General features: G+C 36.8%; 6 protein-coding genes across 6 annotated transcripts; 5 read left to right on the top strand and 1 right to left on the bottom strand.

Moving 5' to 3' along the window:
• Positions 1 to 705: 705 nt before the first annotated feature.
• Cbr-sur-5 lies at positions 706 to 4445 on the top strand (the record flags this gene model as incomplete). The annotated part of the gene is made up of 12 exons (XM_002644972.1): positions 706 to 898; positions 989 to 1092; positions 1140 to 1260; positions 1660 to 1983; positions 2034 to 2185; positions 2243 to 2427; positions 2493 to 2659; positions 2785 to 2885; positions 2935 to 3070; positions 3584 to 3893; positions 4111 to 4267; positions 4320 to 4445. The coding sequence occupies 12 exons, from the start codon at positions 706 to 708 to the stop codon at positions 4443 to 4445; spliced, it is 2076 nt and encodes a 691-aa protein (XP_002645018.1).
• Positions 4446 to 6864: 2419 nt separating this feature from the next.
• On the top strand, positions 6865 to 9866 carry CBG11013 (the record flags this gene model as incomplete). Its single annotated transcript, XM_045239941.1, has 7 exons — positions 6865 to 6900; positions 7875 to 7985; positions 8806 to 8845; positions 8902 to 9045; positions 9239 to 9348; positions 9655 to 9796; positions 9844 to 9866. The coding sequence occupies 7 exons, from the start codon at positions 6865 to 6867 to the stop codon at positions 9864 to 9866; spliced, it is 606 nt and encodes a 201-aa protein (XP_045094432.1).
• Positions 9867 to 10207: 341 nt separating this feature from the next.
• Cbr-lron-7 lies at positions 10208 to 13453 on the bottom strand (the record flags this gene model as incomplete). The annotated part of the gene is made up of 11 exons (XM_045239940.1): positions 10208 to 10306; positions 10352 to 10451; positions 10530 to 10625; positions 10675 to 11073; positions 11120 to 11212; positions 11258 to 11353; positions 11401 to 11544; positions 11587 to 11699; positions 11943 to 12014; positions 12852 to 13004; positions 13115 to 13453. The coding sequence occupies 11 exons, from the start codon at positions 13451 to 13453 to the stop codon at positions 10208 to 10210; spliced, it is 1704 nt and encodes a 567-aa protein (XP_045094431.1).
• Positions 13454 to 15576: 2123 nt separating this feature from the next.
• CBG11011 lies at positions 15577 to 16645 on the top strand (the record flags this gene model as incomplete). The annotated part of the gene is made up of 2 exons (XM_002644969.1): positions 15577 to 15582; positions 16544 to 16645. 2 exons carry the CDS (start codon positions 15577 to 15579, stop codon positions 16643 to 16645), a joined length of 108 nt encoding a protein of 35 aa, XP_002645015.1.
• A 1477-nt stretch (positions 16646 to 18122) lies between these two features.
• CBG27789 lies at positions 18123 to 18440 on the top strand (the record flags this gene model as incomplete). The annotated part of the gene is made up of 1 exon (XM_045239939.1): positions 18123 to 18440. The coding sequence occupies one exon, from the start codon at positions 18123 to 18125 to the stop codon at positions 18438 to 18440; it is 318 nt and encodes a 105-aa protein (XP_045099119.1).
• A 6746-nt stretch (positions 18441 to 25186) lies between these two features.
• Positions 25187 to 25399, top strand: CBG27788 (the record flags this gene model as incomplete). Its single annotated transcript, XM_045239937.1, has 1 exon — positions 25187 to 25399. One exon carries the CDS (start codon positions 25187 to 25189, stop codon positions 25397 to 25399), a length of 213 nt encoding a protein of 70 aa, XP_045099118.1.
• Positions 25400 to 26718: the final 1319 nt, after the last annotated feature.

Genomic DNA, 26718 nt, shown 5'->3' with positions numbered 1-26718 from the left:
CACCCTCTTTCTGTTTCTCTGTCAAAGTGCATGATGCAAAACCAGAAATATACAAAAAGACAAACAACGTCATATTTTTTGTTTCAATATTTCACATTTTTTTGCATCTTTTCCCATCGCAGCCGCCAGAATCAAATCATGATTCAATCAAATTCACCACGCGTGTGGGCTTTTTTGCAATTTTTTTACACTGACATGCCTTATCTTCTTTGGTTAGAGATCTTTCACGGAACAATTGACATTGAAATATATGTCTATCTTTTCACCTCTCTTTCTTTCTCTTTGGTTTTGTACCTATTTTGTCCCGATGTCTCATATTTTATGTTTGATATGAGAGATTCTATATCATCTGTTCTCAATCCTATAGTAGTCACGTTGTGTTTATCATTTTTGGTAATTTCTGATCGTTTTCCGTATTTCTAGGAACTATAATGTAAGAACAGTGATCAGTGTGTTGTGCATTGCAATCAGTCCTGTTCCTCTCTTACATTTTCACTGAAAACCCTGAAAACCTTTTCAATATCTGGTGATTGTGGGCAATCACACCACGGTTAATGGCCTGGCAAATATATGATAAGCGTGTGATAAACCTCGCAAAAAATACGCCTAGGTAGTGATAAAATTGGCTAGTTTTTCGTGTCCTCCAAATGTTTCGCAACAAGCTTTTCCGTCTATCAACCTTCCACCTCTTGTTTTTTTTTCAGAATGACCGCGTCTGCAAACGGAAAGGTTCACGAAAAACACGAAAACGGTGGATTCGTGAACGGGCATGCCAATGGGGATGGAATCGCCAGTATCGAGACACCACAACCAATTTACTACAAAGTTCCACAAAATCTCGAAACGTTCGAGTTGACTCTCAGAAAACATTTTGAGGAAAAAACGAATCAGAAGTTCGGTAGGCCTATTTTCGAATTTTTGAGATTTTTGGCACTATAAAAAGAATGCTGCTCACCCCCGTTCTCATCCAATTTTTCATAATTTTCAGCCGATTACCGAGCGTTCCACCGTTTCACATGCGACAACTACGGAATCTTCTGGGAAGAACTGCTTAAAATCTCGGATGTCAAACTTCATCAAGACTATCATCAGGTAGATCAAAGATATTATCATTTTATCACGAACCTGGTCTTTTTCAGGTCATCGATCACAACATGAAAATCAACGAGAGACCAAAATGGTTCAATGGCGCCACTCTCAACTATACGGAGAACGTCATCGAGAGAGGAACAGCCACCGATATCGCAGTTTTGAATGCTAGTGAGTTTCTAAATTGAGTGATAAAAAGAATAAAAAGGAAAACTCAACACCTTGTAAACCAGGATTTTAAGATACTTTCAGGATAGGTTAAGCCTATCGAGACTTTTCCCGAAATTTTGAAATCCACTCGTCAGTTTCAGACGAGTTATATTAGTTTCAGTACCAAAAATTGTGATTTCAGTGCAAAAACCGGCGATTTTCGAAAACAATTTTCTAGAATTCTAGGACGTTCCAAAACGTGAAATATGAATTGAAGTTTCAATATAAATTTCCCTTCCTTTTAGAGAGAACAACTCACCTGAAATGACTTTTGAATTTTTTTTTTGAATAACAAGATGATTCTTTTCGATGAAAAACGTCTCAATCAATTTTAATTTTCGTTAAAAACAGCATTTTTAGGCATTGATGAATCAGTGGTGGATTACACCTATGACCAGCTACGCAAAGATGTCTATCGCACTGCAACTTCTCTTCGCAACTACGGTATCGGCCCAGGAGATACTGTCTGTGGATTTGTTCCAAACACCTATGATACCTTGGTCGCTGTTTTTGCCACTGCCGCTGTCGGAGCTGCGTGGTGCTCAGCATCTGTTGATTTTGGACCAGCTGGAGTTCTTGACAGATTCAGACAAGTTCATCCAAAGGTCTTGTTCACTGTCAATCACGTCACATACAAAAAGAAGCTTATTGATCAAACTGACAAAATCAATGAAATTGTTAAAGGTTGGTTCTTTAAATTTATAGCTGCAAATAGAAATAATAATAATAATCAGAGCTCACAACTCTTCAAATCGTTGTTGTCTCCGACACATTCACCTCAGTCAAATTTGACGGAACAAAATACAACAACAGTGATAAATTCGTCTCACTAGAACAATTCAAAACTCCAATTGATGATGTGGTTCTCCCATTTGTATACACTCCAGTAAGTTTATTTTTCAATTTTTGTTAACAACACGAAATTTTGGTTTCTCCCTTGCAGGTACCCTTCTCCGACCCACTATTTGTTATGTTCAGCTCCGGAACCACCGGAATCCCAAAAGCTATGGTGCACACTGTCGGTGGAACACTTCTGAAGCACATTGAAGAACACTTGGTACAAGGAGACTCAAAGAAACATGATCGCATGTTTTTCTACACCACATGCGGCTGGATGATGTACAATTGGTGAGTTTTTCAGCCTTATACAGCTCTCAGAAATTTTGAAATCTCACTCAATTATCATTTTCCAGGATGATTTCATTCCTCTATTCCAAAGGTTCAGTTGTGTTGTTCGATGAATGCCCACTTGCCCCAGATACTCATATTATCATGAAAATTGCTGCGAAAACACAATGCACCATGATCGGAATGGGTGCCAAGCTGTATGATGAGTATCTGAGACTCGAAATTCCATTTAGTGAGTTTTTTTAAATCAAAAATAATATTATTCCACAGTGTGGATCTACGGAAAAAAAGCCCCAATTTAACTTTAAAAGTCGAGATTTGAAAAGACTTTTGTGTGTATCAACTGAAATATTACAGATGCCATCTACGACCTGTCCAGAATTCACACAGTCTATTCGACGGGTTCTCCCCTGAAGAAAGAATGCTTCGCATACATCAACACTTACATTGCTCCAGGCGTATGTGCTTATCTTCGTAGTTCTAGCGTTTAATAGAATTTTGTTAAAGGCACTGATTGCATCAATTTCTGGTGGAACTGACATCATTGGTTGCTTTGTTGGAGGTATCAAATCGTTGTCAATCACACCAGGAGAATGTCAATGCTTGTTCTTGGGAATGGACATTAAGTCTTTCAATTATATGGGTATGTAGCAGAAGTATTATTCATTAACAAGTAGAGACAGATTATATGGACAACATTGTGATAAAAAAATTGCCCCATAAGGATAGAGAATCTAAGGTCGAAATTTATCGAGAGAGTAACATGTTCAATTCAAAAGTTCTTTGACTGGAAATTTTGCGATATCGTGATTTTGGTAAAACTGGTACTTGTGTTGAATCTGTTTGTGAGAAGAAATAAAAAATCTATAATTAAAATTCCCCACACTATCAAATTTGAGCGTAATTATTTCAATTCCTATGCGAGACATCAAAGATGTGTCAACTGTCAAAACACTTCTGATATTGTGATAAACAATTTATCATTAGCGATTTTTTTATTATTTTTGGCACGAAACGAGAAAAATCGGTTTAAAACTAAAAATTAAGAAACGCTTTCAGAACAGGTTTACGGTACTTCAAAGTTCACAGTTCTGAATCTAGTCGGAACTCAATAACATCATACCAATGGGAGAATCTGATTTTTTTCTGTTTTCAGATGAGGAGATTACAAATTCTGATGAACAAGGAGAACTCGTCTGCGTTACACCATTTCCATCCATGCCATCTCACTTCCTTAATGACATGGACGGCAAGAAGTATCGCGATGCCTATTTTGCCCGTTTGGAACCATTCTGGGCTCATGGAGATTTTGTTCGTGTCAACCATTCCACTGGAGGAGTCGAGATGTTGGGACGAAGTGATGCCACTCTCAATCGTGGTGGTGTTCGTATTGGAACAGCTGAAATCTACTCGGTTGTTGAGAAGATTCCACAAATTGCTGATTGTATTGTGGCCGGTAGATTAGTGTAAGTGGATTCAATTTGTCTAGAATGCGATTCAATTTCCTAGAATAATCCTGAAAACGTATTTCAAGCGCATCCCAATCCAAAGAAGTGGTTTTCCAACTGTGCTTTCTTTTACTCTTCCAAAAAATATTATTTAGTTTTCTGTGTGTTCCAAAAAAAAGCCGCCTGGGAGGTTCATTAACTCTTCCAAGTGGGTAAAAAAAGACATTAATTTCAGCGAAGAGGGCATGGACGAGGAAGTTCTGCTTTTTGTTAAAATGGTTCCGGGTCAAGAGCTGACACACACTATTCAAGCAGCAATTGTTTCCAAACTTCGAAACGACATGTCGCCACGACACGTGCCAAACAAGATCTACGCTGTTGATGATATTCCGGTAACCATTTTCAAAATGAGAAAAATAAATGTAGACCAAAATATTTTTGCAGTATACATCAAGCGGAAAGAAGGTGGAAGTGGCTGTAAAGCAAATTGTAAGCGGAAAAGCTGTGCAGAAGGCATCTTCCATTCGCAACCCAGAATCTCTCGACTATTTTGTTCAATACAGATTGTAAACGTCTCTCAAGCCATTGATATTTCCTATTTTTTTTTCTTTCTTCTCTTAATACTTTTTTCTCATTCATGTCATCACATCAACATCCACTTTTTGAGCTTTTCCGGTATTCAAACATCGCCTTGTTTCTCGTCTTTTTCCCTTCTTTTTAACTTTGTCCACCAAAATCATATTATTATCCCTGTAACGTAGTTTCTCCCAGGTTTGTCTATTTTCACCGGTTTGAATTTTTATTACTTCTCGCATCCTAAGAAACTACAACGGTATTTTTTCATTGTGTCCTGTCCTTTAAAATAAAGATATGGGGATTTAAACTATACGATTTTAATGAAGGATGAACTGAAAAAAAAGAAATTGAAATATAAGAAGGCGTTTCAGACAACCGGGAAAACCGAAAACAGACAATCAGTGTGCTGAATAGAATCCGTTAGATATGAATGTGAGACGTTCTTCCCTTTTATTTCACTCGTGAATTTTTCCAATTTCCCTTTAAACAAAGAACCAGCGAATGTCTGAAATTTTGTATACGTTCCTCGTTCTACTTGTTTGTTCGAGTGAGTCACAAGTAACTTTTCAAACTGAAGAACTTGTCCCTTTTCTTGTGATGCTCGCTACTTGTTATATTTTTCCTCCTATGCAAGCGCGACAAAACACAATAAAAAGGTTAGGGTCCCAACCCAAGTCGTGCGTAGGACAAGTAGAAGAAGACCATCACCATTCATGTGCTCCATCAAATCTTCATAACTTTTTGTTCATCCGGGCCTCCCCTTTTCTCTTTCTTCATTCTCAACCTATTTGTTTTCTGGTTTTTTTCATTTCTTTTCATCATAGGACATCAGAAGTAAGTCATTCAAAGAAGTGACTGAATCAATTAAGATGAATGAAAGCGTTTAGTCACAAGCCTCCACCAACGTTAATTTGTTGGTTTTTCGTTCTGGTGCTAAATCTAATTTTCAAATTTTCATTAGGCTACGATGGGCGGGCGGGAAGTAGAAGTTTCTGTTTCCTGTAGCAATGGATTTTGCTCCATCTCCCCTTCCGCACAAAATATTTGTCTGTATAAACATAGTCTTTTGCAAGGCATTTTTTTTGAGAAAGGTAATAGTGAAATATGTAATTTACTGAGCAATAAAGTTTTCCAGGAATTTTCATGAAAACGTTTATAAGAAAGAAGACTCATTATTTAAGTCTTCTGTCTTCCGAAGTTTTTGTTGTTTTTTAAGTGCGATTCCATAATCCTCTAGTAGTTGACACCTCAACTTTGAGCTAGAAAATGATTGGATACCTCCTAGAGTTACCAAGATAAGTTTAGTCAAAGTTGTATGCTAGGTATGTATTCCCTGTAATTCTCAGCCCGACAGCTCGTCCAACTCTTTTGAAACGGCTCATACTGCGATATTTTGATAAATAGGCGCATTTTTCAGTACCGGTCAATAATACAAAAATGCGTTTTTCAGTTGATTTTCGGCCATTTTAATCACCTTCATGAGTTTGGATCTCAAATGTCAAGTTTCTGATCACCCTGAAAGTTTTGGAGGGTGTAAAACAGACCAAGGTTGAAAACTTTGCAGACTTTTTTTTGCAGTCATTTTTTAAAAATTTTAGTTTTTTCAACTACTTGTCGGTTTCTGAAAGACATCCCCGTCAAAAATCGGCAAATAGCTGAAAAAACTAAAAAATTTCAGAGAATCCTGTGAATGCAAGGTTTTCACTCTAGATCTGTTTTACACCGTCCAAAATTTTCAAAGTGATCGGAAATCTGACACCCACTGAAAAATAAGTAATTGTATGTTTTTTATTGACAGGTACTGTAGGTAAAATTATGAAACGAATCGGACTGTGAATCAAATCAAATCAAAATGACAATATACCATTTGCGCTCAAAAACAAAAATTTAATTGCGCCTAATTTCTTTTTTAAAAGAAATTTAATCGTTTCTTAGGGAAAAAAGACCGCATTCAGTGTTTTTTTAATAAAATGTTTTATTGTAGAATGAAAAAAAAAGAGGGACCTGGAAAATTTCGCGGGCGGCTTCCCGGTCAATTTTCGAGGCCTTGCCCCGGAAACACTACGGTAATAAACGAAACTTATTTCTGTGAATTTAGTGGTATTTTCTGGACAAAATTTAGATTTCTTGGTATGAAAATGATCGCTAGCATCTCTAGAATCTGTTTTTCATCGAAAAAATCAAACTTAATTGCGAAAGTAGCTCGAACGAGGAGAAAATCTAAAATATTACGTTTTTGCCGCACTTTTTCGTAGATCAAAAAAACCTACGCCTTTCAAATTTTCAGGTCCCACTTTTTTTAATTAGACGATATTCTTAATCTTCCTTTTTTATTTTCATTGATTATTTTCACACAAATTTTTTTCAGGACCCCTGGTTCAGTCTTCACTTCCTTCAACTCAAACTTCTCGAAATGGATTCGCTAAAAGCTGCTGTCGACTACTCTAAGGTAATCTGTCATTCATTGAGAACACTTCGCTCCCGGGCACTCTATTCAAATGGATATGATCCGTACCACACTACCTTAATCCATTTGATTTGGTCCCGAACATGACGCCATGATGACGTGTGTGGGTGGTGTTGGTCGAGAGTGCTCTAGAACACCCTTCATCAGTAGGAAGCGGGTTGAAAGCGTTTTCGCGCTTTTAAATTTAGAAGCAGAGCCCCACCCCCGGTTGGAGACTTGGCTCGGTGGGGCCTCTGTCACTGACGCCGTGTAATTTAAAACCACTTTCCGCTATTTTTTTCAACTTGCCTCATAGCCATATTTATACCAGTCGTCAGAAATTGAGCGGAAAGAAAAAATGAACAGAGCGGTTCATATTTTTTCTTTTTGTGACAGACAATTTTTGCCTCGTTTCTGTTTTTTTGCGATATAGCATAATTTTACAACTACTCACTTTCCGGCCTAATAGTTTTCAAAACAGGAAGCACTACATTTGGCTCATGGCATTGTGACATTCCAAACAAATTCCACCAATTGGATGTATGTTTTGGAAATCCACCACAGAATATTTTTTTGGTGTGTCTCCTAATGCTTTTCGGTGCTGCCAGTTTTCATTACCGCCATTCAGATTTATTTTCAGTCTCTATTTCCCTTCCCTATCGCGTTTTGCGCCTCCAATGTGTTTTTCTCTTCCGAATGCATGCTTTTTCAGAAAAAAAAACCGACTTATCTCATTTACCACGATCAAAAATGTACAAGAAAACCTAACAGCCGTCTAAGTCGAACAGGAAAAAATAGGAAAGATGGAAGACGCCTAAGCGCATCCCACTTTTCGCTGCTCCAGGAGCAGTAAGTGAGCCCTCGTCGACACATGAGCCATCTAGAGAATTTAACTCATTTTCACCTTGTCCATGTTCCTTGCCCGTTGCTCTATTTTTTTCTAATTCCTTCTCTTCACGTTCTTTTTTATCTTTCAGAGACTTGAAATGTCACAAAGCATGTATTCGAGTAGATCAAGCGCTAAACAGACGTCTTCGTCAACCAGAAACAGTCATAAGAAGAATAATAGCACAAAAGAAAAGGAACCTGTAAGTTTGTGAACGTTTTTGACGTCTAGAGATGTTTTTCGGCCTTTATAAGGTTTCATGCTCTCTTCGATCATTTATTTGTAGTGCTCCAAATCACGTTTCAATTTTTTGATCTGTACATATGATCTCAAATTTTTAATACTCATTTCCTTGAAGTGGTAGTCCTCAATTTCATACAATTCGACGGAGAAGGCGAATGTGAGAGCCTGAATTCTCAATTGGGAGTCATATCGAATTTCAAACCATTTTTCGATTCATCCGGCGCATTGACATTTTTCATCTAATGTTAGTCATGTTACAGAAGACGCGTGAAACAAAAATAATTGCATGAATTATTAGTTTTTCCGTAAGATGAAACCGGAAATAAAATTGAGAAACATATGTTTTTCAAATTATCCCCATGTTTTTGTCTCCTAAATAATTCACCCGTAGATGTGAATTAAAATTAGAATTCCTACCACAAAACATTTTACAAGGCAAAGAGGAAGAAGGAAGTGATAAATAGCATTCGCAAGGTGCATTTGTCAATTTTTTACGCATTTCTCTCGAGGGAGTTCGGTTGGAAACAACACGGAACATAATCTGATGTTCTTTCCAAACGAAAAGGTTTGAATGAGAAAAAAAAAGATGGGCGCTTGTCTGGGAATACTTTGGAAACTTTAGTCTCGAGAGAGAACATTCTAAAGATGTATTGGAGCGGGGGATGATGAGATTTAAGGGAACAAATGATGAAGGAGATGATTCTGGGGATTATGAGATGAGTTCAGTGATCCATGGGACCCATACTTTGAGGAGTTTCACAATCAGTTAATATTTTCAGACCCAAATCACCGCTAGCAATTGCAAGAATAAAATCGAAGGTTTGTTCATATTCTCATCATTTTGGATTGTTTTATAGTGCCGTAATCTAATTCAGAGTACAAAAGAGCCTTCAACTTTTTCGATGCCAACAACGACGGACGTATCACAATCGACGAGCTTGAGAAGGCCATGCAAAAGTGCGGCCAAAGACCAACCAAGCTGGAGTTGCGTCTTATAATGTACCACGGAGACAATGATCGTGAGTTTCATTTTAATTTCTGGATCCGATGGAAGGACCGAAAATCGAAATACTCTCGAAAATTCACATGTAAATTGAATAAAGTCCTCTGAATTTTACGGGGATGCTAAGTCAGTTTTTTTTCATACTCTAGTCTCATTTTGTATTCATAAATTTTTTGTTCTTTAAAGGTTCATGTCCCTATTTATTTCAGAAAACGGCGTCATCACTTTCGACGAATTTGCCCATTTAATGAACGGCACCTCTTCCATGAACCAATACACTTATGATCAGCTCCGCGAACAATTTGATATGTTTGATAAGGTATGATGATCATTTTGAATTTGTATGAAACAAATACCGTAAATACTCTAATAGAACTCTACCTCTGACCTCCAACTTTGAGCCAGTTTTTTTGAGTTTCTGTGAGAGATATTGAAAAGTGATAAACTGACAAAATATTTGATATTATGATGAATATTTCTTCAGTTGACCACTTTTTCATAACTACTACAAGAAATGAGATATGCGGACTTGATGTTCAAGGGTTTTCTATTAGAGTGTCTACGGTATTCTGGAATGTAGAAAATTAGAAAAAAGCATTGAAAACATTCTCCTGATTGTTTTCAGGACAAGGATGGGTTCATTGAAAAGATGGAAATGCTCTCAATTGTCCGTGAGCTGTCTCTTCAAGCCTCTTTCCCCCGCCAGGTAGTCGAACAGCTTTTCAACGAAGCCGACATTGATGGAGATGGAAAAATCTCTTTCGAAGGTAAACAAAAACCTCAAAGTTTGATTCGTCAAGATCACAAATTCCAGAATTTGTCCTGGCTGTCAACTAACACCCACTGAAACTCATTCGCTTCCTGCTCATTTGCATTCAAAATATAATCTTATAACGTCATTAGCTTAGCTTTTCCCCGCTCTTCCCAAGTACCTTTCTTCTTACACTAATCCAAACTTTGTACAATTTTGAAAAATATTAAATATATTATATCAAAATTCTTGGATGCTTAAAAAAACTCACAAGAAAAGAAATGATGACAGAAATCACAGACAAGAAAGAAGAAAAAAAGGTGAAATACATAAAATACAGTAGCAGGTTACGGAAAAATGCTTTAACTAGAATGGCCATGTCATTGAATAACCGGTTGGATACATTTCAGTGAATTAAAAAGTTCAATTAAACTTCAGCTGGTCTTGGCTGGAAGTCAGTTTCCAGTCCAATGTCTTCTCCTCCGTTTTGCAAGTTGGTATATGTCACTTCTGGCTCCTTTCTCACCTGAAAACAGCACAACTTGTTCTGAAAATCTTTCGAATATTTTACCCTTCTGACAAGTTTCTCCAATTTTCCAGACGAAACCATGTAGTATCCTCCAATGGCGAGGAATCCAGCGAGAAGCGCCAATCCCAGCACCGAACTGAATCTAAAGTGGTTGGCAAAAAGGTTTATGATGTTAGTACATGCAAGTTACGTGCAAACAAAATGTCACACAATACCCTACCGTCCAGATCTTCCCAGGAATCGTGCTCGATCGCAAGCATCCGACGCACGAACAGTGGCAAGGAACTTGTCTTGGAGAGCAGCTGGGGAAGCGCATCTAAAAAAAATTCCCTTTTAGATTCTGGAGAGATTTTTAGGATAATCACTTTGGAGCGACAGAGTCTTGCTTGAAGGAGAACTTCTCTTCCAGCAAAAATTGAGTATCACAGTCACATTTCCAAGGGTTATTTCCAATTTTGAACAATTGAAGATTGTCATAGTCAATCATGTGCTCACTGATGAAGTTGAGATTTGAGTTGTCCAGATACAAAGTGGTGAGTGCGGCCGCCTTGTGTCCTGGATCAGACTTAATGAATCCGAAAGCGTTTGGATGGAGTTCGATCAGTTTCTGATTATCATTCAGCATGAGAAATTTGAGCTTCGAAAGTTCACAGAATCCACAATCTCTGACAGCACTCAAGTATGGCATTCGCTCCAGATTTATTTCCTCAAGATCTGAGTCTCCGGCAAATGCATGATCACGAATCTCAGTGAGGTTTGTGGCACTGGAAACAACTATTGAAAAAAAAAGAAAATTGTTTATCGACTAACCTCATATCAACATTCTTCAAAGATTTCTTGTTAGCGACTGCTGATGGAATCTCATCGAATGGGTTTTCGCGAAGAGACAATGTATTCAATTTCCTGAAATCTCGAACATTGTTGCCAATTCCTCAAGTCAAATCTTACGGTAGATGTTCAAAAAGATCAGCTGGAAGACTTTCGAGTTTACAGTTGTCCATACTAAGTTTCTCCAAATTGTCAAGTCCTTTGAACATTTCTTTTCTGAAATTAGGAAATGCATTACGAAGCGTAAAACCTCATGTGCTCACTTCCACTCTTTGATTGGATTTCCATCTAGGAACAGAGTTTTCAAATTGGAAAGTCCTTCAAAGACACCATCAGGAAGTGATTTGATGCGATTGTAACCAATATCCAAACGATGGAGAGTGTCTTTTATGTTATCAAAAACGGCTCTGGAAAAATTATTACGTTTTTTTGAGGAAACAAACACTCACTTCTTGATGCTTTGCAAGTTGTTGTGAGACAGATCGAGATTGCTCAAATTGGTAAATGGTTTGAACACATCACTGTCCATATACCGAATTTGATTGAAAGACAGGTCAAATCTCTGTACATGTTTTTCAAATCCAGGGATCACTTTTTTCTGAAAAAAAAACATTATCAGCCATATAATTCAAGTAATCCCACTTTTTGAAGTCGAGTGATCGCATTCTAGAAAAGTTGGCAATGTGCGGTTCGAAGCCCTTTTTCATGATGAGAAGGTTGGCTGTGTCAAGGTGTGGGTTTTCATTAGCCATGATGATCTGCAAATAGGGATTATGATTTTGAATCTCAATTTAGGAATTTCTACCGAATTGCAGTTCATTTCTTCCATGTCGCAGTGGCAGAGTTCATTGTCTCCAGAGGTTTCAAAGTTGCAGGCCTGTAATATGAGAATATTAAAGATCAATGGTGTTAAAAATTTCGACTACCGTAAAACCTGTAATAGAAAGATCCATACAGTGTCAAGTCAATTTTTATTGCTCTTTTGCATAATATCAAGAATGTGAACAATTTTAGAATAATCATACACATTTAATTAACTGACAAAGTTTTTATTTTTTTGACAGGAACCTAGGAATATTGGGTGAAAGTGGAAGGTCACGAGCTATTTTATCACAGGGTTTTTGGTGTTCTAGATTTTTAATATTTCCTGAAACTGAGGAATGGTCACATTCACAGTAATAAAATCTTTAAGCGTATACTTTGATGAAATTTTCATTTAATTTTTGAAACTGTCTTCACAGTTACGTAAGAATTTTCTTCACGCTGTTCATTTCAATATGTATGATTTTTACAACAGGATTCTTCAAAATTGTTATGGATACAGACAAATGGAGGGGTACTGACAAATTAATGTTTTTCCTAGAGTTAAAACTAAATTTTGAAATATAGCAATTTTTCAATACTAACACATAGTATTAATGATTAATGAAACAAAGACAGCCTTATGTTTTGCGAAAAAAAAACTCGTTAAGTTACTTGTTTACCTCTAAAGTTCTGTTCTCTTCTTCCTCCTCTTCCTCATCTTCTTCCTCTTGCACTTCCTTTGTTATCTGAAACATCAATAAATTCCTGCCCGAGACCTATAATGTCCATTCGACACGTACACGCACACAACAGCAACAACAACAAGAACGCATGCGATTAGTAAAAGACACACGCACAAACACATGATCGTTGTGTGAGTTCGAAGTTGTCATTGACACATTTCGGTCACCTTTCTCATCGTTTCAATCATGCTGACAGGTGGATTGCTGATTATATCTCTCAATTTTTGAATTCTCAATTCTCTCGTAAGTTCGAGAATATCAAATGATGTCATGTTAGGAACGGCGGTAGAATCGGGAGCAGGTAGATCTGTTACGGGTATCTGAACATGGCATACAAAGGTAAAAAAAAGACAAACGGGGGTATCAATAAAGCACACAGAGATGCAAAAAGTTGAATTAGCAAGCTGAATTAATCGTTGAGGTCACTAACCTTCTTTTTCTTTTGCGCTTCTTTCTTTGGATCCACCTTTTTCGACTTCTTTTTTGATGGTTTCTTTTTTGGAGCTGGTTCTTCTTCTTCTTCCTCCTCCTCATCCTCTTCTTCCTCATCTTCTTCTACCACCTTCTTCGTTTTTTTAACTTTTTTCTCCAAGTCTCTGATACTGACAGTCGGAACATCCTCATCATACTCTTCATCCTTTGTCAGAACCACTTTCAATGGTTTATCTTTATTAGCCAAACCCTTCTCCTTATAGTTCACCTTCACTGGATCGTATGTATAGGCACATATCACCAAGATGAGAAGCAGAAAAAGTAGTTGTATGCGCATCTGTAACTAGAAATCAATTTAGGAACGTTCAGAAGTTCAATAATTGAGGTACGAGTAAAAGTAAAGAAAAGGAATTATTGACTGGGCACTACTCTTATCATTCAAACTGCTTTCTGTTGATTGTAGGGCTGAAAATGGAAAAGAAGGCACATGAAGAACAAGTAATGAAGAGATACGCAGATCATTAGGTGTCAGATTTTATGAATGGCTAATGGCAGGTGAGTTTTAACAGTTATGTACACGTGTCATTCTCCGTTTTTTTTTGTATTTTGCACAAAAATTATCTAGTTAACAAGTAGACACAAAGCAACTATAAAACTGACAAAAGTAAATGTTAAAGACTTTTTTCTAGCAACTATCCCATCGAATCCTTATAATCAGTTGATCTCATAGGCTCTTGGTATGCCCACGTAATCTGTAACATTCCACACCACTGGCCAATTCGAGAAAAGATGTACATCTTCATAACACGCGATGTTAACACATTGCTTCTCGATTTTTGATCGGTATTACGTAACGGTCAAGCCCTATTATTCGAATGTGGCTATAATTGGAATATGCATGGTTTCACTTCAGTTTCAAATTAGAGAAACCATACATTTTTCTTTGATGTCTGTTTCGTGTCAATCCGAATCAAATATCAGGAAAACGTCACTGTAGGAGGAAGACTCTGAAGGTAGAGGTGATGGTAAGGAGGGCAATAAAAACGGGATTGTTATACTGATAATACTTTTAGTTGGGAGAGGAAAAGTGGTTGGAAGACACGGCTAGAGCAAACAAAAATGGTCATATATTGATAAGATCGTCATCAATGATTGGTTTATTTTGTAAAACAACAAGAGAAGGAATATGAATGGTTTTCTAAACCAAAAAAACAAAAATGGTGACTCAATTGGTAACCATTTTCATACATGTAGTTGCGTAGTTGCGTCTCTTTTATTATGATCGTTTGCAAAACTTTGGAAAAGCTCGAAAAAGCAATATATGAATTGAATTAACCTTTTTGAGAAAGAAAAAAAATCAAAAAAAAAGAGGAGGAGCGACGAAACAGTAGAAAATAGATAAAAATCGCGCCCAAGCCGCACCAGTCAGCTGTTTGAAAAGCCCGAGCCGCGGCAAATAATTTGTAAGACACAATAAAAATATTTTCAAAATGTGAAATGCAATTTTCGAAAAAGGAAATCATTAAAAAACATCGTTATATTGATTTTAAATTGTCTTATTCCAAATGTTCTGTTTTCGCAGAAAAAAATCAGTTCGATAGGGCGCGTTTCCTTCAGAGAAGTGAAAATAGTTTTAAGGTATTATTTGGTCATTCTTTTAAAATCGAAAACTACTTTTTCCATCAAGAAGAACAACTAAAAAACAATAACTAACTACGGAAGCTACAGGTCGAATAAACTTTTCAAAAAAAAAATTTTTGATTTTGAATGGCATTTTGTTGGAAAACCTGAACAATTGAACTGTTGAGCTGAACTGTTTATTTTTGTCTTGGTGTCCACATGTCAAACAATGAAAAAACTACCGTGTAGTGAAAAAAAAGTAATTCCCAAGGCAAAAAAGCACTACGTCGTAAAGTTTAGTATGAAAAGACATCACTCCCGTTGAGACCTCATTCGAAAACATGCTATTTGTCCGGTGGGGTGTCTTTCTTATTTTTTTTTTTGGAACATACTTCAACAAGTTTTCTTTCTTGTTGTATTCTGTTTTGATTACTTTTTTCGATATGAGATTGATACAAAATTATTAGAAAAAAGAGTTATGCAAAAATATTATTTCCATGAAAAACTTCCTCATGAATGTTTTAGCATTCTAATACGGAAGTGAGGTGAGCTACGGAGATAAATTTGTGGCTTCTCAATTCTGATTTCCTACCGACACGAAAAAAGATAAAATGAGATCATTGGCGGAAATGAAGCTTTTTTTTTTGGGACGAGTGGAAAGGGCACGAAGACTGAAAATAGAAGACAATTGCTTGTGAGGCAAACATTTTAACATGATATCACGATGAATCATGTTCTTCCAATATTGACAGGCTTATGACAGTTGCAAATATAAAAAAGAATAAGAGCGAACAAGGAAGACGGCGCCGCAAGAAAAGTACTAGCTCAATGAGCCCAAAAATGTCAGTGAGCTATTTTGAATTCTATTTCCGAGAAGTGCCCAAAAGAAAACAATGGAAGCAGTTTGCGGCATCTCAATTTTGAAGTTTTCCGGGGAAATATTGCACTTTGAATCTTCTGGGTGATCAGAAAAGCGTGAAACTGAATATTCATAACGTTGAAAACTGGGTATTTCAAAAAACTAGTTTTTTGTCTCTTTATAGAAATGTCAAATGCACTTACATTCAGTTTTCATATATAGAGTTAATTTCAACCGACATAAAAAAGCGAGAATTTCTAAGAACTTATACGAAACGAAGACTCCAGACGAAGTAACTGAATGGCAAACGTTTGGGAGGATTTTATGCGGGAAGAAAAAGAACACACCAGACGTATAGACACACTTTGTGGAAGAAGAGGGGAACGTAGAGAACAGAGTAGCTGTCTGGGCTCGACTTTGCCACGTTTACATACGGACAGCAAAAAAAAGCGCAGACGGGAGGGAGGTGAATCGATTAATTAAACAGGGAGGAAGAGAACGGGGAGATGTGTGGTCCCTGTCCGTGCAAACCACAGCAGTTGGTCAGGGGATGGTACGGTGGGAAGACAAAAAACGACCTCTTCCTTCCAAACGCGCGGTCATAACCTGTCTATGTTACTCAACTAGGTGGTCTGACCGACCTTGATTGGTCTACACAAGAACAAATTCCTCGCTTTTTTATGGCTTTATTAACTTCGATTTAACCATTTTAGCCGCCTCTCGGAACAAATGCAACTTTTTGTCATGGCAGAGGTTCAAGTACACTTAAACTGCCAGCAAAGAATTCAAAGTGTGAAAATTGTTAGAAGTGTTAATTCGGTTTAGCCCCGAGAGAGAGAGAGAGAGAGAGAGAGAGAGAGAGAGAGAGAGAGAGAGAGAGAGAGAGGCGCAGACAGTTGAGAATATTTGAATTAGGAGAAGAATGAAAAGTTTGCTACCATATTTCAGGGACTATTGGAGTTTGTGATGGGTGTTCGGGTACGTGTCAGTGGAGATGAAATTGAGTTCGGAAGTCCGGCGATGATTGTCATGAACCATCGAACAAGGTGAATCTGAAAGAAATTGCACTTACTACAGTAATTCAGAAGCCCAAAAAGAGAGAGAGAGAGAGAGAGAGAGAGAGAGAGAGAGAGAGAGAGAGAGAGACAGAGAGAGAGAGAGAGAAACGAATCGAAATGGAACGAAAAACGTGCAGAATTCAAAGCGGAAACCTCTTCCTTTACAGTAATCCATTCAAGACCGAAAATTAGATTTTGAAGCAATCCTCTCTACCCGACGATTTTTTTCAATGCGTCACCCTAATTTCCCAGCATTCATGTTCGAATCTCCGGCACTCCAGATTTTTTCTGTGTGTATTGGATTTTGTAGAGAGTTTCAAACACACTTGCGTATTTTGCACAAATCCAAGAGTTTCAAAAAAATTTTTCCTCAGATTTTGAGTTTTTTAAATGATTTCAAAACTATACAGCTACGTTTGAATAATATTTTGATTTCGAATACACATGAAATCCGCTGGAAATCTTCAAGAGCAAAATCTGTCTAAAATCTGCCGCTTATCAGGATGAAAACTACAATTCACTGATTTTTGTTCAAGGGAAGTGTGTATAGAAGCGAAGGAGTTCTGTGAAAATACGACGATTTTTTTGCAGATATTTAAATTTGAATTTGAAGAAGTTGTTAGAGGCCCAGAAAAGATAAGTTCTTTATTTTTCAATCACCCGATTTTTTTTCTGAAACCTCTCGAATTCAATTTTCAGTTTTGGTTACCATAGATTTACAATTATGAGCAAAATCAAGAAAATAAAATGATTTTTGTTTTGAAAAAATGGTAAATGCTCTGATAGAAGCACATCCTTTACGTGCATTTTGTGCTCAGTTATCTCGGTTCCTTCGGAAAATATCAAAAAATTGTCAACTAATAACATTTTGTTATGTTTACGAAAAACATTTTATTGATTGACAAAATGTTGATATCTTTTGAAGGAACCAAGATAGTTGAGCTCAAAGTGTACAACTTTTTATATTTCTCGGAGGAACCGAGATTAATTAACTTAAAGTGCACGTATAGGATTGCCTTCTATTAGAGCATTCTTTTACTAAAATTTACGATTTTGTCAAATCGTACTTTTTTCTCTGAAATCAAATTTCACCAGCCATCATTTTCGTTACTAGATAATCATTCGATTGATTTCATGCCCTAATTTCAATAAAATTTAAATTTAAAAAGCATTTTTCTTGATGGTGAAACCACATAGATATGTAACATGCTGTCAGTTAAGCTTACCGTAACTTTCCGACGATCAATACTCACATTAGTAGCCTTAAGATGAATTAGACGTGAATGCTGCCGCTAATGCTCGCTGAAATCAGATCCGCCCCCTTATCAATTAACTTATATATAACAGTTTCGTTTATACTATATTTCTCAGAACATCCAATTTTTTCAGTCCCTCGTGATCCTACTGTAAATTGTTTATGGGTAGTGGCTGACACAAATGATGACGATGAAATTTGATGCTTTCCATGGATGAAAGTTTACTCTTCTTCCTCCCCAATTCCTCTTTCATTTCTCATTTTCATCATGTCAATTTTCAGAATTTCAAAAATTTTTTTGTGGGATGTGACATTTTGTATTTGCAAGGCCAAAAGAGGAAATATCGAAAGAGAGAAAAAGGCTTCAGTGACATCAGATGCAAGGCATTTTTTGTTTGATCAAAAAAAAGGTCCCGGGGTGTTTGTGTTTGTGACGAGAACGAGAACGAGCGCGAAAGGAAGAAAAAAAGTCCTCGTCTTTCTTGATTGCCACCCTCAGATAACAGAACGCGCAGAGCAGCACCAGCAGTGACAGCAGCAGCAGAAAAATGATGTAGCATGTATGTAGATCCTCAGAGGTTTTCGTCATGTTTTTTTTTCAAAATCTCCTTTTCTATGTCTTCTCATTCTGAAGCTTACTTGTTTTCTGATCTTTCCTACTCGATGCTACCATTTCTTTTGCTCCGGATACAGCGTGAATCGCGAATCAAAAAACAAAAATGACAATGGCTCGGTAATTGGAAAAAAAGAAGGAGTAAGCAATATTTTCCAATAATTCATTTTCCACTCCTTTGAATATATCTTTTCAATAAATGTCCAATTGCCTACGAGAGTAAGAATAGGAAGACATGAGAGCTTTCAGTACACTGAAAAGAGACATACACACAACATCCTTCATTTTTAAGAGAGCGCAAAATTGGATCCTCTAAGTATCCCTTTCATCCGTTACTCGTGCATAGTTGAGATGAGTGGAAGATGAATGAAGAGAAAAGACACCAAAGGAAACTTGAAACTGAAAATACGGCTCATCATTATGATTTTTCTCCTCCTCCCCCATATCGTCGTCGTCTATTTTTCCCTCATTTTTTTTCATTGGCTCCGTGGATGCTATTAATTTTTTATTGGTTTTTATCAGAAGCCTCATACTTCTTTGATGGGAGAGCGGTTTCTTATTTCGTAGGCAGCCATTCTGAGTATTGGAACCAAACGCGGCAAGTAAACTACTTTGGCATCATCAGAAGAGCAGTTGAAGTTTTGAAGTTTTCAAAGTAAGTTACAAATTCTCCGGAGCAATTTTGATTTGTAAAACTTACTTTTATAATATATGTTGCCATTAAGCAAGATATAAATTTCCGTATTCTGAAATAGTGTAATCTAAATTATCAAGAGACCGGAACTTTTAATGAATATTTTAACTCACCTTGAGATAATAAAATAGTGATCCATACGAACAGTTTGATAAATAAAAAGCTTGAAACAATTAACGTGACACTTAATCATTTTCAACACATTGAAAATCAAGAAGCTCAAACATGAAAATTTATCTATTTTCTGCAATGGAAGCCCATACAAACCGCCAACTTTGAGTACAATTATCTCGGTTTCTTTGACAATCATGAAAAAGTTGTTAACTAATAAAATATTGATGATATTATGATAAAGAATTCATCAGAAGATAAATTTCTGATTTTTTCACAAAAAACAAAATAATTGAACTCAAAGTTGATGGTTTGAGTAAACTTTTATTAGAGCAAATACTTTATTCATAGGTAAAAAAAATCATATTTCAAATTTTTTGGAAACATACATGATTGAGATAGGATTTTTCATAGGTAATTTTAGAAATTACGTATTTGTAAATGTTTTCAAAAATTAATGAAAATTAAATTGAAAATGATGATGGTAATAGTAATAGTAGCATCCAGAAAAACAATACTGAAACCGTGTGTCGCAAGGAAGTTCAATTAACAGATTTTTTCTTTACTCCTACTTCCATTCTCTGCTTATACTCCTTTTTTTTTCTTGTTGGCATTTTCTACTGGGAGTAAGAAAAGAGACATTGCGTCGTCTTGAATATAGAGGAATTCGAGGAGTAGTAGAGGAAAAGAAGAAGAAAAAACGGCGCCGAGGAGAGGAGAGAAGTAGTCGTGCTCCACAAGATTGTTGAGAATCGATGAGACCTCACGTCAGAGAGCATGAGCTCTCGTCGTCAGAGAGCATGAGCTTCTTTTCTTTTTTTCTGCGCTTGCTCCTACTCCTTCTTCGACATCTTCTGTGCCGTTTAGTCCCGCGCGGGTTTTTCCGTGTTATTGAAAGGGAGTGAGAAGTGGGAAAAAAGAAACGCGACGCAATGGAAAAAAACGCGAAAAAAGAAGAAGGGTGGGTGCCTTGTGCCGTATACACCAAACACGAATGAGCCAAAAACGCTTGTCTCGAAAAAAGAAGAAAAAAATTTGGTGCAATGCATCGGTGCACTTTAACCTTCACCCTTCTTTACTCCTCATATGTTGTCATCCGACTATTTGTATCTCAAGTTCTCCCGACAATTTTTTCCTCTCTATTTTTGTCATAGGGCATCTGTGATATTCATTTTTGACGCTGCTGAAAGCTATCATTAGAAATGTTTCTCTGTCACACTAATGACAGCTTCCAAGACATGTGATTAACATGAGCAATATACCACTGGCACTCCCATACAATAAAACGGGACGGCTAGCTGTAATTATAGGTTTTTGGTGAATGAGACGCTTGCGTGTCGTGAATTTTATGACCCCATTATTAGCTGCTCCGAGTGTTGTGTCATCCCTGTCTCGTGGTCATCTTTGTGCCCGTTTGCAGTCTAGTGAAAATTGGTCCATGTAGCGTAATGATAGAAGTGCAACTTTTGTATTCAGAGGAGGGTATCATTTTTACTGAACTTTAAAATATTCAGAATTCAAAGGATTTCATGTTTTTGATATCGCATTTTGATCTTTTGAATGTAGCTAAATTTTCGTCTGTCTATCTCAAAACTGGACCGATACTGTCAAGTAACTTTTTGTTATTGATGTAACTTTGTGTTTTATGTTAATCTGTATCCTGATTGACTATTAATGAAAAATTAAGATTTTAGCACAGCTGATTTGCTATATTACTGCAGTTTCATTCTATTGTACAGAGCCTTGAAAATCAATTTTTGACAATTTCGATTATTGATGAAATCGCACAATTGAAAAATGCTACTCAATCATGACGAATTTTTCAGTTTTTCAGAAAAAGTATGTCAGTCAATCTGATTTTTCTGTTCTTATTTAGATACTTTTTAACTACCGTTAAATGATAATTTTTCTCCAAATCGTATCGTAGTCTAATGAATTATAGAATTCAATAAATTTAATATAACTTTTCCTAGTGTCAAATCAGTTTTGATCCTTTCACGATAATCATGATATTTCGCAATCTGCCTTTCCCTCGTTCCAACTCACGAGACTGATGTTTCATTGTCACAGTATTCGAGGGTTTTCTTATTCAAATTAACTGTAACAACTTTAATTCATTGTGAACTGTAATTTTACTCACGTTTCGGGGTTGCATACACAACCAAAACTTTCAGAATATACTCAAAAATTGATTGATACAAAAAAATCCGAAAATACTCCACAAACCCTAAAAGCATCATGAATTTGCAATCAGTTGTACCAATGCATGTACGTAGTTTGTCTCCATTTTTTCCACCTCTTTTCCTATTCCCACTTGTACTTTTTTTGCTCTCAACTCGAATTCTCTCTCTTCATCTCTCTCTGCAAGAATGCACCTACCCTTTAACTCAAACTGGGTCGACCCTTCTTCGGTCTCTCGCGCCTTTTGGACCACTGATTGTCGTCTCCTCCTCGGGCAAGGGGGGAAACCTTTTACCAATATTTTTTGTCTCTGCTTTACTTGCCCCTCACACAAAACTACCCGCTCTCTTGTCTCTTTTTGAAAAATTCCATACACATAGATGGACATATATTCTTTTTCCAACGGGACCCGTTTTCTGGGGTCCTTCCTAACCTTTTTGCTGCCCGCTTGAAAGTTTGCAGACGCAAGAGTTGAGTGATGTCAGTTATTGGCCAAATGTTTCTTGCCTTCCCTCACCTCGACTTTCCGAAATCCACTCCGCAGAGACCTTGAGCAATGAATAAAGCAGGGAAAGTTACGCTTTTTCTGTAGATCGTAGCTTATCTCATAGTTTTTTGCAAACCCCTTAATAATTAAAAAGAAAGCTTGATTTGTGTTTGCATGTTAAAAAATATTATTTCTTTATTTTTAACATAAATAACACTTAGAAAAAAAGTATAGACTGATAGAAACAGTGCAGAGATCTAGTTGATATTTTTTTGTGACCGCATCTTTATAAATATCTAATTAAATTTTCCCTCACCGCCAGAAAATTGAGATCATAAAGTCGTAGTTTCACCATTTTTCATGTGCTTAGCAAAGATTAGTTAGGCTATCGAGTAGTCTTAGAAAAACCCAGTTAGCTGATTACCACATTTTATCGCTCTTCGTTTTTTTTTCATTTTCAATCAACTAATGCACCCGATGAACTTTTTTCGGACCTCTACAGTAGGCTTAACGTTTATAATCTCCTTTTACTAGATTTTAGCTCTCTTGTTAATCAACGTAAGGACTTCAAAAGCTTTCCATACCTGAATAAAAAGTTTTCAATCAGTTTGAGTATACCTGTCAAGCCCATCTTGAATCCTCCCTATTTTTCTCCCAGTTCTCTACAAATTTTACTTCAAACGTCTTCATGTGTAGCTTCCTTTTTCTGATCGTGCGGATTTTCTTCTCTATCTCTCATATTTCGTCTCTCACACTTTTTCTAACATCGTCCCAGTGATAAGAACCGCCTGCCACTATTAGTGCATCCATCTGGAATCTAGCTTGCTGAGCTAACCAATCAGAAGTGTTGCGTGAGCATGAACTAGTAACCTGCCTTTTTCTCAGATTAGATTGAATATGTTATTCTGATTGTTTTCGGGTTTTGACACAAATATCACTTATTACTTTTTTTTCAGAGAAATTGATACTGTTGTTTTTCACCTGTTACATGTATCGGTTTGATATCCAATTTTCAGACTCAGTTTCTATTTAGATTTGATAGAATTTTCCCCTTATCCGCTTTCCAAGAATGAGACTTTGATTAATCTGAAATACATTTATTTCTAAGCTAGGAATGTTAGGTTAGAGATACTAAATAGTTGATTCAAAATTTATTTGCAGCAGAAAATTAGTGAAACATGGTATTTCACATGAGGACAATTGAAATTGCTATCAAAATTTTTTAAAAGTCTGTCAGAAAGCTGAACTATCAATTTTGGAAGACACAAAATCAAGCATTCATCTCTTCAGTCTTCTTTGAATTCCAATATTGTCTGTAAAACCTGTAGTTTTAGAGATGTTTTTTTTGAAAAATTTTTTTTTGAAAAAATTGACTATCTTTATAATGTCTGTTCATGAACGTCATTTTCAAAATCTATCAATTTTGGAAGACACAAAATCAAGCATTCATCTCTTCAGTCTTCTTTGAATTCCAATATTGTCTGTAAAACCTGTAGTTTTAGAGATGTTTTTTTTGAAAAATTTTTTTTTGAAAAAATTGACTATCTTTATAATGTCTGTTCATGAACGTCATTTTCAAAATCAGAAAAAATTTAAATCGAAGGACCCTATGACCTAGGTCAAACCCAACATGAGATCAAACATGAATCTGAAAATCAAAAATATCTTCTCGAGTGACGTACTTCAAGAGCCTGCTAGAAAAATGTGAGCAATGTCCCTGTCACCTTTCATTAGAGTCATATCTAGTTGTCTTGATGCTGATTTGTGTTAAGAGTCAGAAGAAAGCCCTAAACGTTTGTAGGATTACTGTATGATAGCGTAACTTGATAGAAAATGTGAATCTGGTCCATTTTATTGTACTCAAACATTTCTGGAATTGCATACTCTTAATTTGAATTGAACCGTGTGAGTTCATCAGTTTCTTACAAATTTTGTCATTTCTCAGGTATTTTGAAGTTTCAGTCTTCAAATTTTTTTTTGCAATAAGAAACCCTTTCTCACTTTTCGAATTTCAATACATAATTATAGACTTCAACATTGCTTTAGATATGAATTGGATTCATTTAAAACTACTTTGGTTTCGAAAACTATTGATTCTGAATACGTCTTTTTTTAAATTTTTGTGTATGGAATTCACTATTTGAATTTCATCCTAAAGCTTTATCAGTTTCTTTATTTATTTATTTATTTCAACGAAGGGGAGAAAACCACTAACACGTGAAATGTCTATGAAACTAGGAGATATAACTGGGACATACATTTGTAGTAATTGGGAGATGAAGGAAAAACCGAGTTAGTAATTAGTTGAATTCAAGACAAGAAAATGTTTTAGATCACAAACTTTCTCTATTTCTCAGATAGTTTGGAATTTCAGACTTTAAGAAAATGTCCGATAAGAAACACTTTCTCACTTTTCGAATTTCAATACTCAATCATAAACTTTGTCATACTCTAGGTACGTCTACAAATCATTAGAAGCCTCTTCATCGATAGGAACTCTCTCCAAACATCATCCCTTTTGAAAAAGTGATCCTTATCTCTCAGATATCAAATCCTCCTTATTGCACTTCTCGGATTTAACATCCTTGAATCACCACCAAGATGAAATAATTCGAAAAGGATTTTCCCCCATTTTCTATCCTTTCTCATCGTTAATCTAATCTTTAAAATCCGAAAACTCTCCTTCGTTCAATCCCCCTCTCACTTCCTAACATACAACGACTTGCTAATCCAGAAAAAGAGGCGTGGTCTAGAGAGCATCGTGTATGTATATGCAGGTGTTTAAGTGAGTCAGAAGTCAACCTACTAAACGTGGACTTTTCACTCTTCCTGTGTTTCCACTCTATTTTTCTTTCTCTCTCTCTCACTTCTTCGTTTTTTTCCGTGACTGCCCTAGATCGGAGGAGAGAGGATGCTCCGCCCACTCGACTCATTCGCATCCTGGACGTGACCGAAAGGGCACAGAATAGGCGGAGCTGCTTGACTGAAGGGTGGTCCCGTCGTCGCCGTCGACTTCAAACGTCTGTGCTCCACCTCCTTCGTCTTCTACCCCTGTCGTTTTATACTTTTCTTCTTTCTGTGCATTCATGAACAGATAATCCAATTTGAGGCTGAGGCCTTTGCCGCGTGTATCTGCTTGTATGTCTGTGTGTATGTGTATGTGGAAGCCCGCCAACGAAGCAAGAACAAAACATGGCAATCTTGAGCATATTGGATAAGCTGCCCGCTGAGTTGCTAATTGTCAACGTTTGGCACAAACGGACCGAGCCATCTTGGGAAGGAAAAAGGGAAAGACTGGTTGCGAAAGAAAAGAAGGGTAGAGCATTTTTGTGTTTTGCGGACGTTGCTCCTCACCCCTTCTTTCTCCTTCCTTGCGTTTGCGCATCAGTCGTCCGCAAGTCCTAAACCCCTCCCTTCTACTCCCATCTACACACATCCATTTATTTATTAGAAGAGCTCTGAGTAAAACATGAACTATTCGCTATCCATGTCCTTGTTTTATTCATTGCTTATATCGCATTCGGCTGGTTTTTCCTCCTGTCGCGCATGCCTTGTTTTCTTCATCTTTTTCTTTTTTTTTCTACTCCTTCCCGGTTTTCTCTTTCTTTTTCTACCCCTCCTCCTTTTTTTCCGTACGTAGCATGAGGAGGGTCCCTATCTTTTCTAGACCTTGTCTTTTTTATTTCATACTAGCTTGTGGAAACAAAAATGAATTCATTGTCTCAAAATTAATGTGTTTCTTCTCGACACAGTCGTTAATCTTGCATCGAATTTCGAATTTCACATTTACCTTTGTCTCTCTTCAACATCTGGCGTTGTCCAGATGTTGTCAAGCCAAACACCAGCATGAATCCTTTACCTGTCGTCCTCGTAGTTGGCCTTTTTTGTGAAGAAGAAGAAAACCTTCACAAAACCTTCATATCCATCACTTTCCAGAGTTTTCCTTTCTTTTTTCTTCCTCTATTCCCCTCCCTTCTTGCCACTTCCTCACCAAAGCCCCCACCACTAGTACCACCAAACTCCTACGCTCATTTCTTATTTCTTTTCCTTTTCAGTGCTTTTCTCTTTCACTTTCTCTGCAAAAAAGTTCTTGATAGCGAATAGAGAGAAACGACGGGCGCCTATTTTCGGATTCTTCCTACCCCATTTTCCCACGGTATTCACTGAAAACGTTGTCGGCAAACTGACCACACCCCATCATAGGGTGCTTCCTTTCATTTCTTTTTCGTCTTCTTCGGAAGAGGCGTCATTTTTCATTGTTTCTAATCCAGGAGACTCTCTGTTTTCTCTACTTTTCATTTTTTTTCTTCAACTTCTGTTTTGTTTCAAGATATTCGTCGCTCCATCAAAAAGTTGATAATGCAACCGAGTTCAGTGACAAAAGACGTTGCTCTCCTATTGTTCCTTTCCTGTTTTCTTCGTGCCCCTTTTTGACATTCAACCCTTGGACACCAACTAACTACGTCTCTGTTTTCATTGTTGTCGTGTTTTTTTTTGTTTTCTTGCTTCGCCCGCGCCGTTCACATCGATTCGAATTATATAAAGTTACCATTTGTGATTATTTAATTTGTATTGTTCATTTTTCAGCACGTTGATTCTGTTTATCACGTTATGGACGATCCGTCAGTGATGCCCGATCTATCTCATCTATCGGCTGAAGAACGTGAAATAATAGAGCAAGTAAGTTTTGCCAACTCCCAAGAATTCCACCACAGTGGCGATGA

Source organism: Caenorhabditis briggsae (assembly GCF_000004555.2).
Source record: "Caenorhabditis briggsae complete genome, chrX, whole genome shotgun sequence".
Taxonomy (NCBI): Eukaryota; Metazoa; Nematoda; class Chromadorea; order Rhabditida; family Rhabditidae; genus Caenorhabditis; species Caenorhabditis briggsae.
This window is presented reverse-complemented; position numbering and strand designations above follow the sequence as displayed.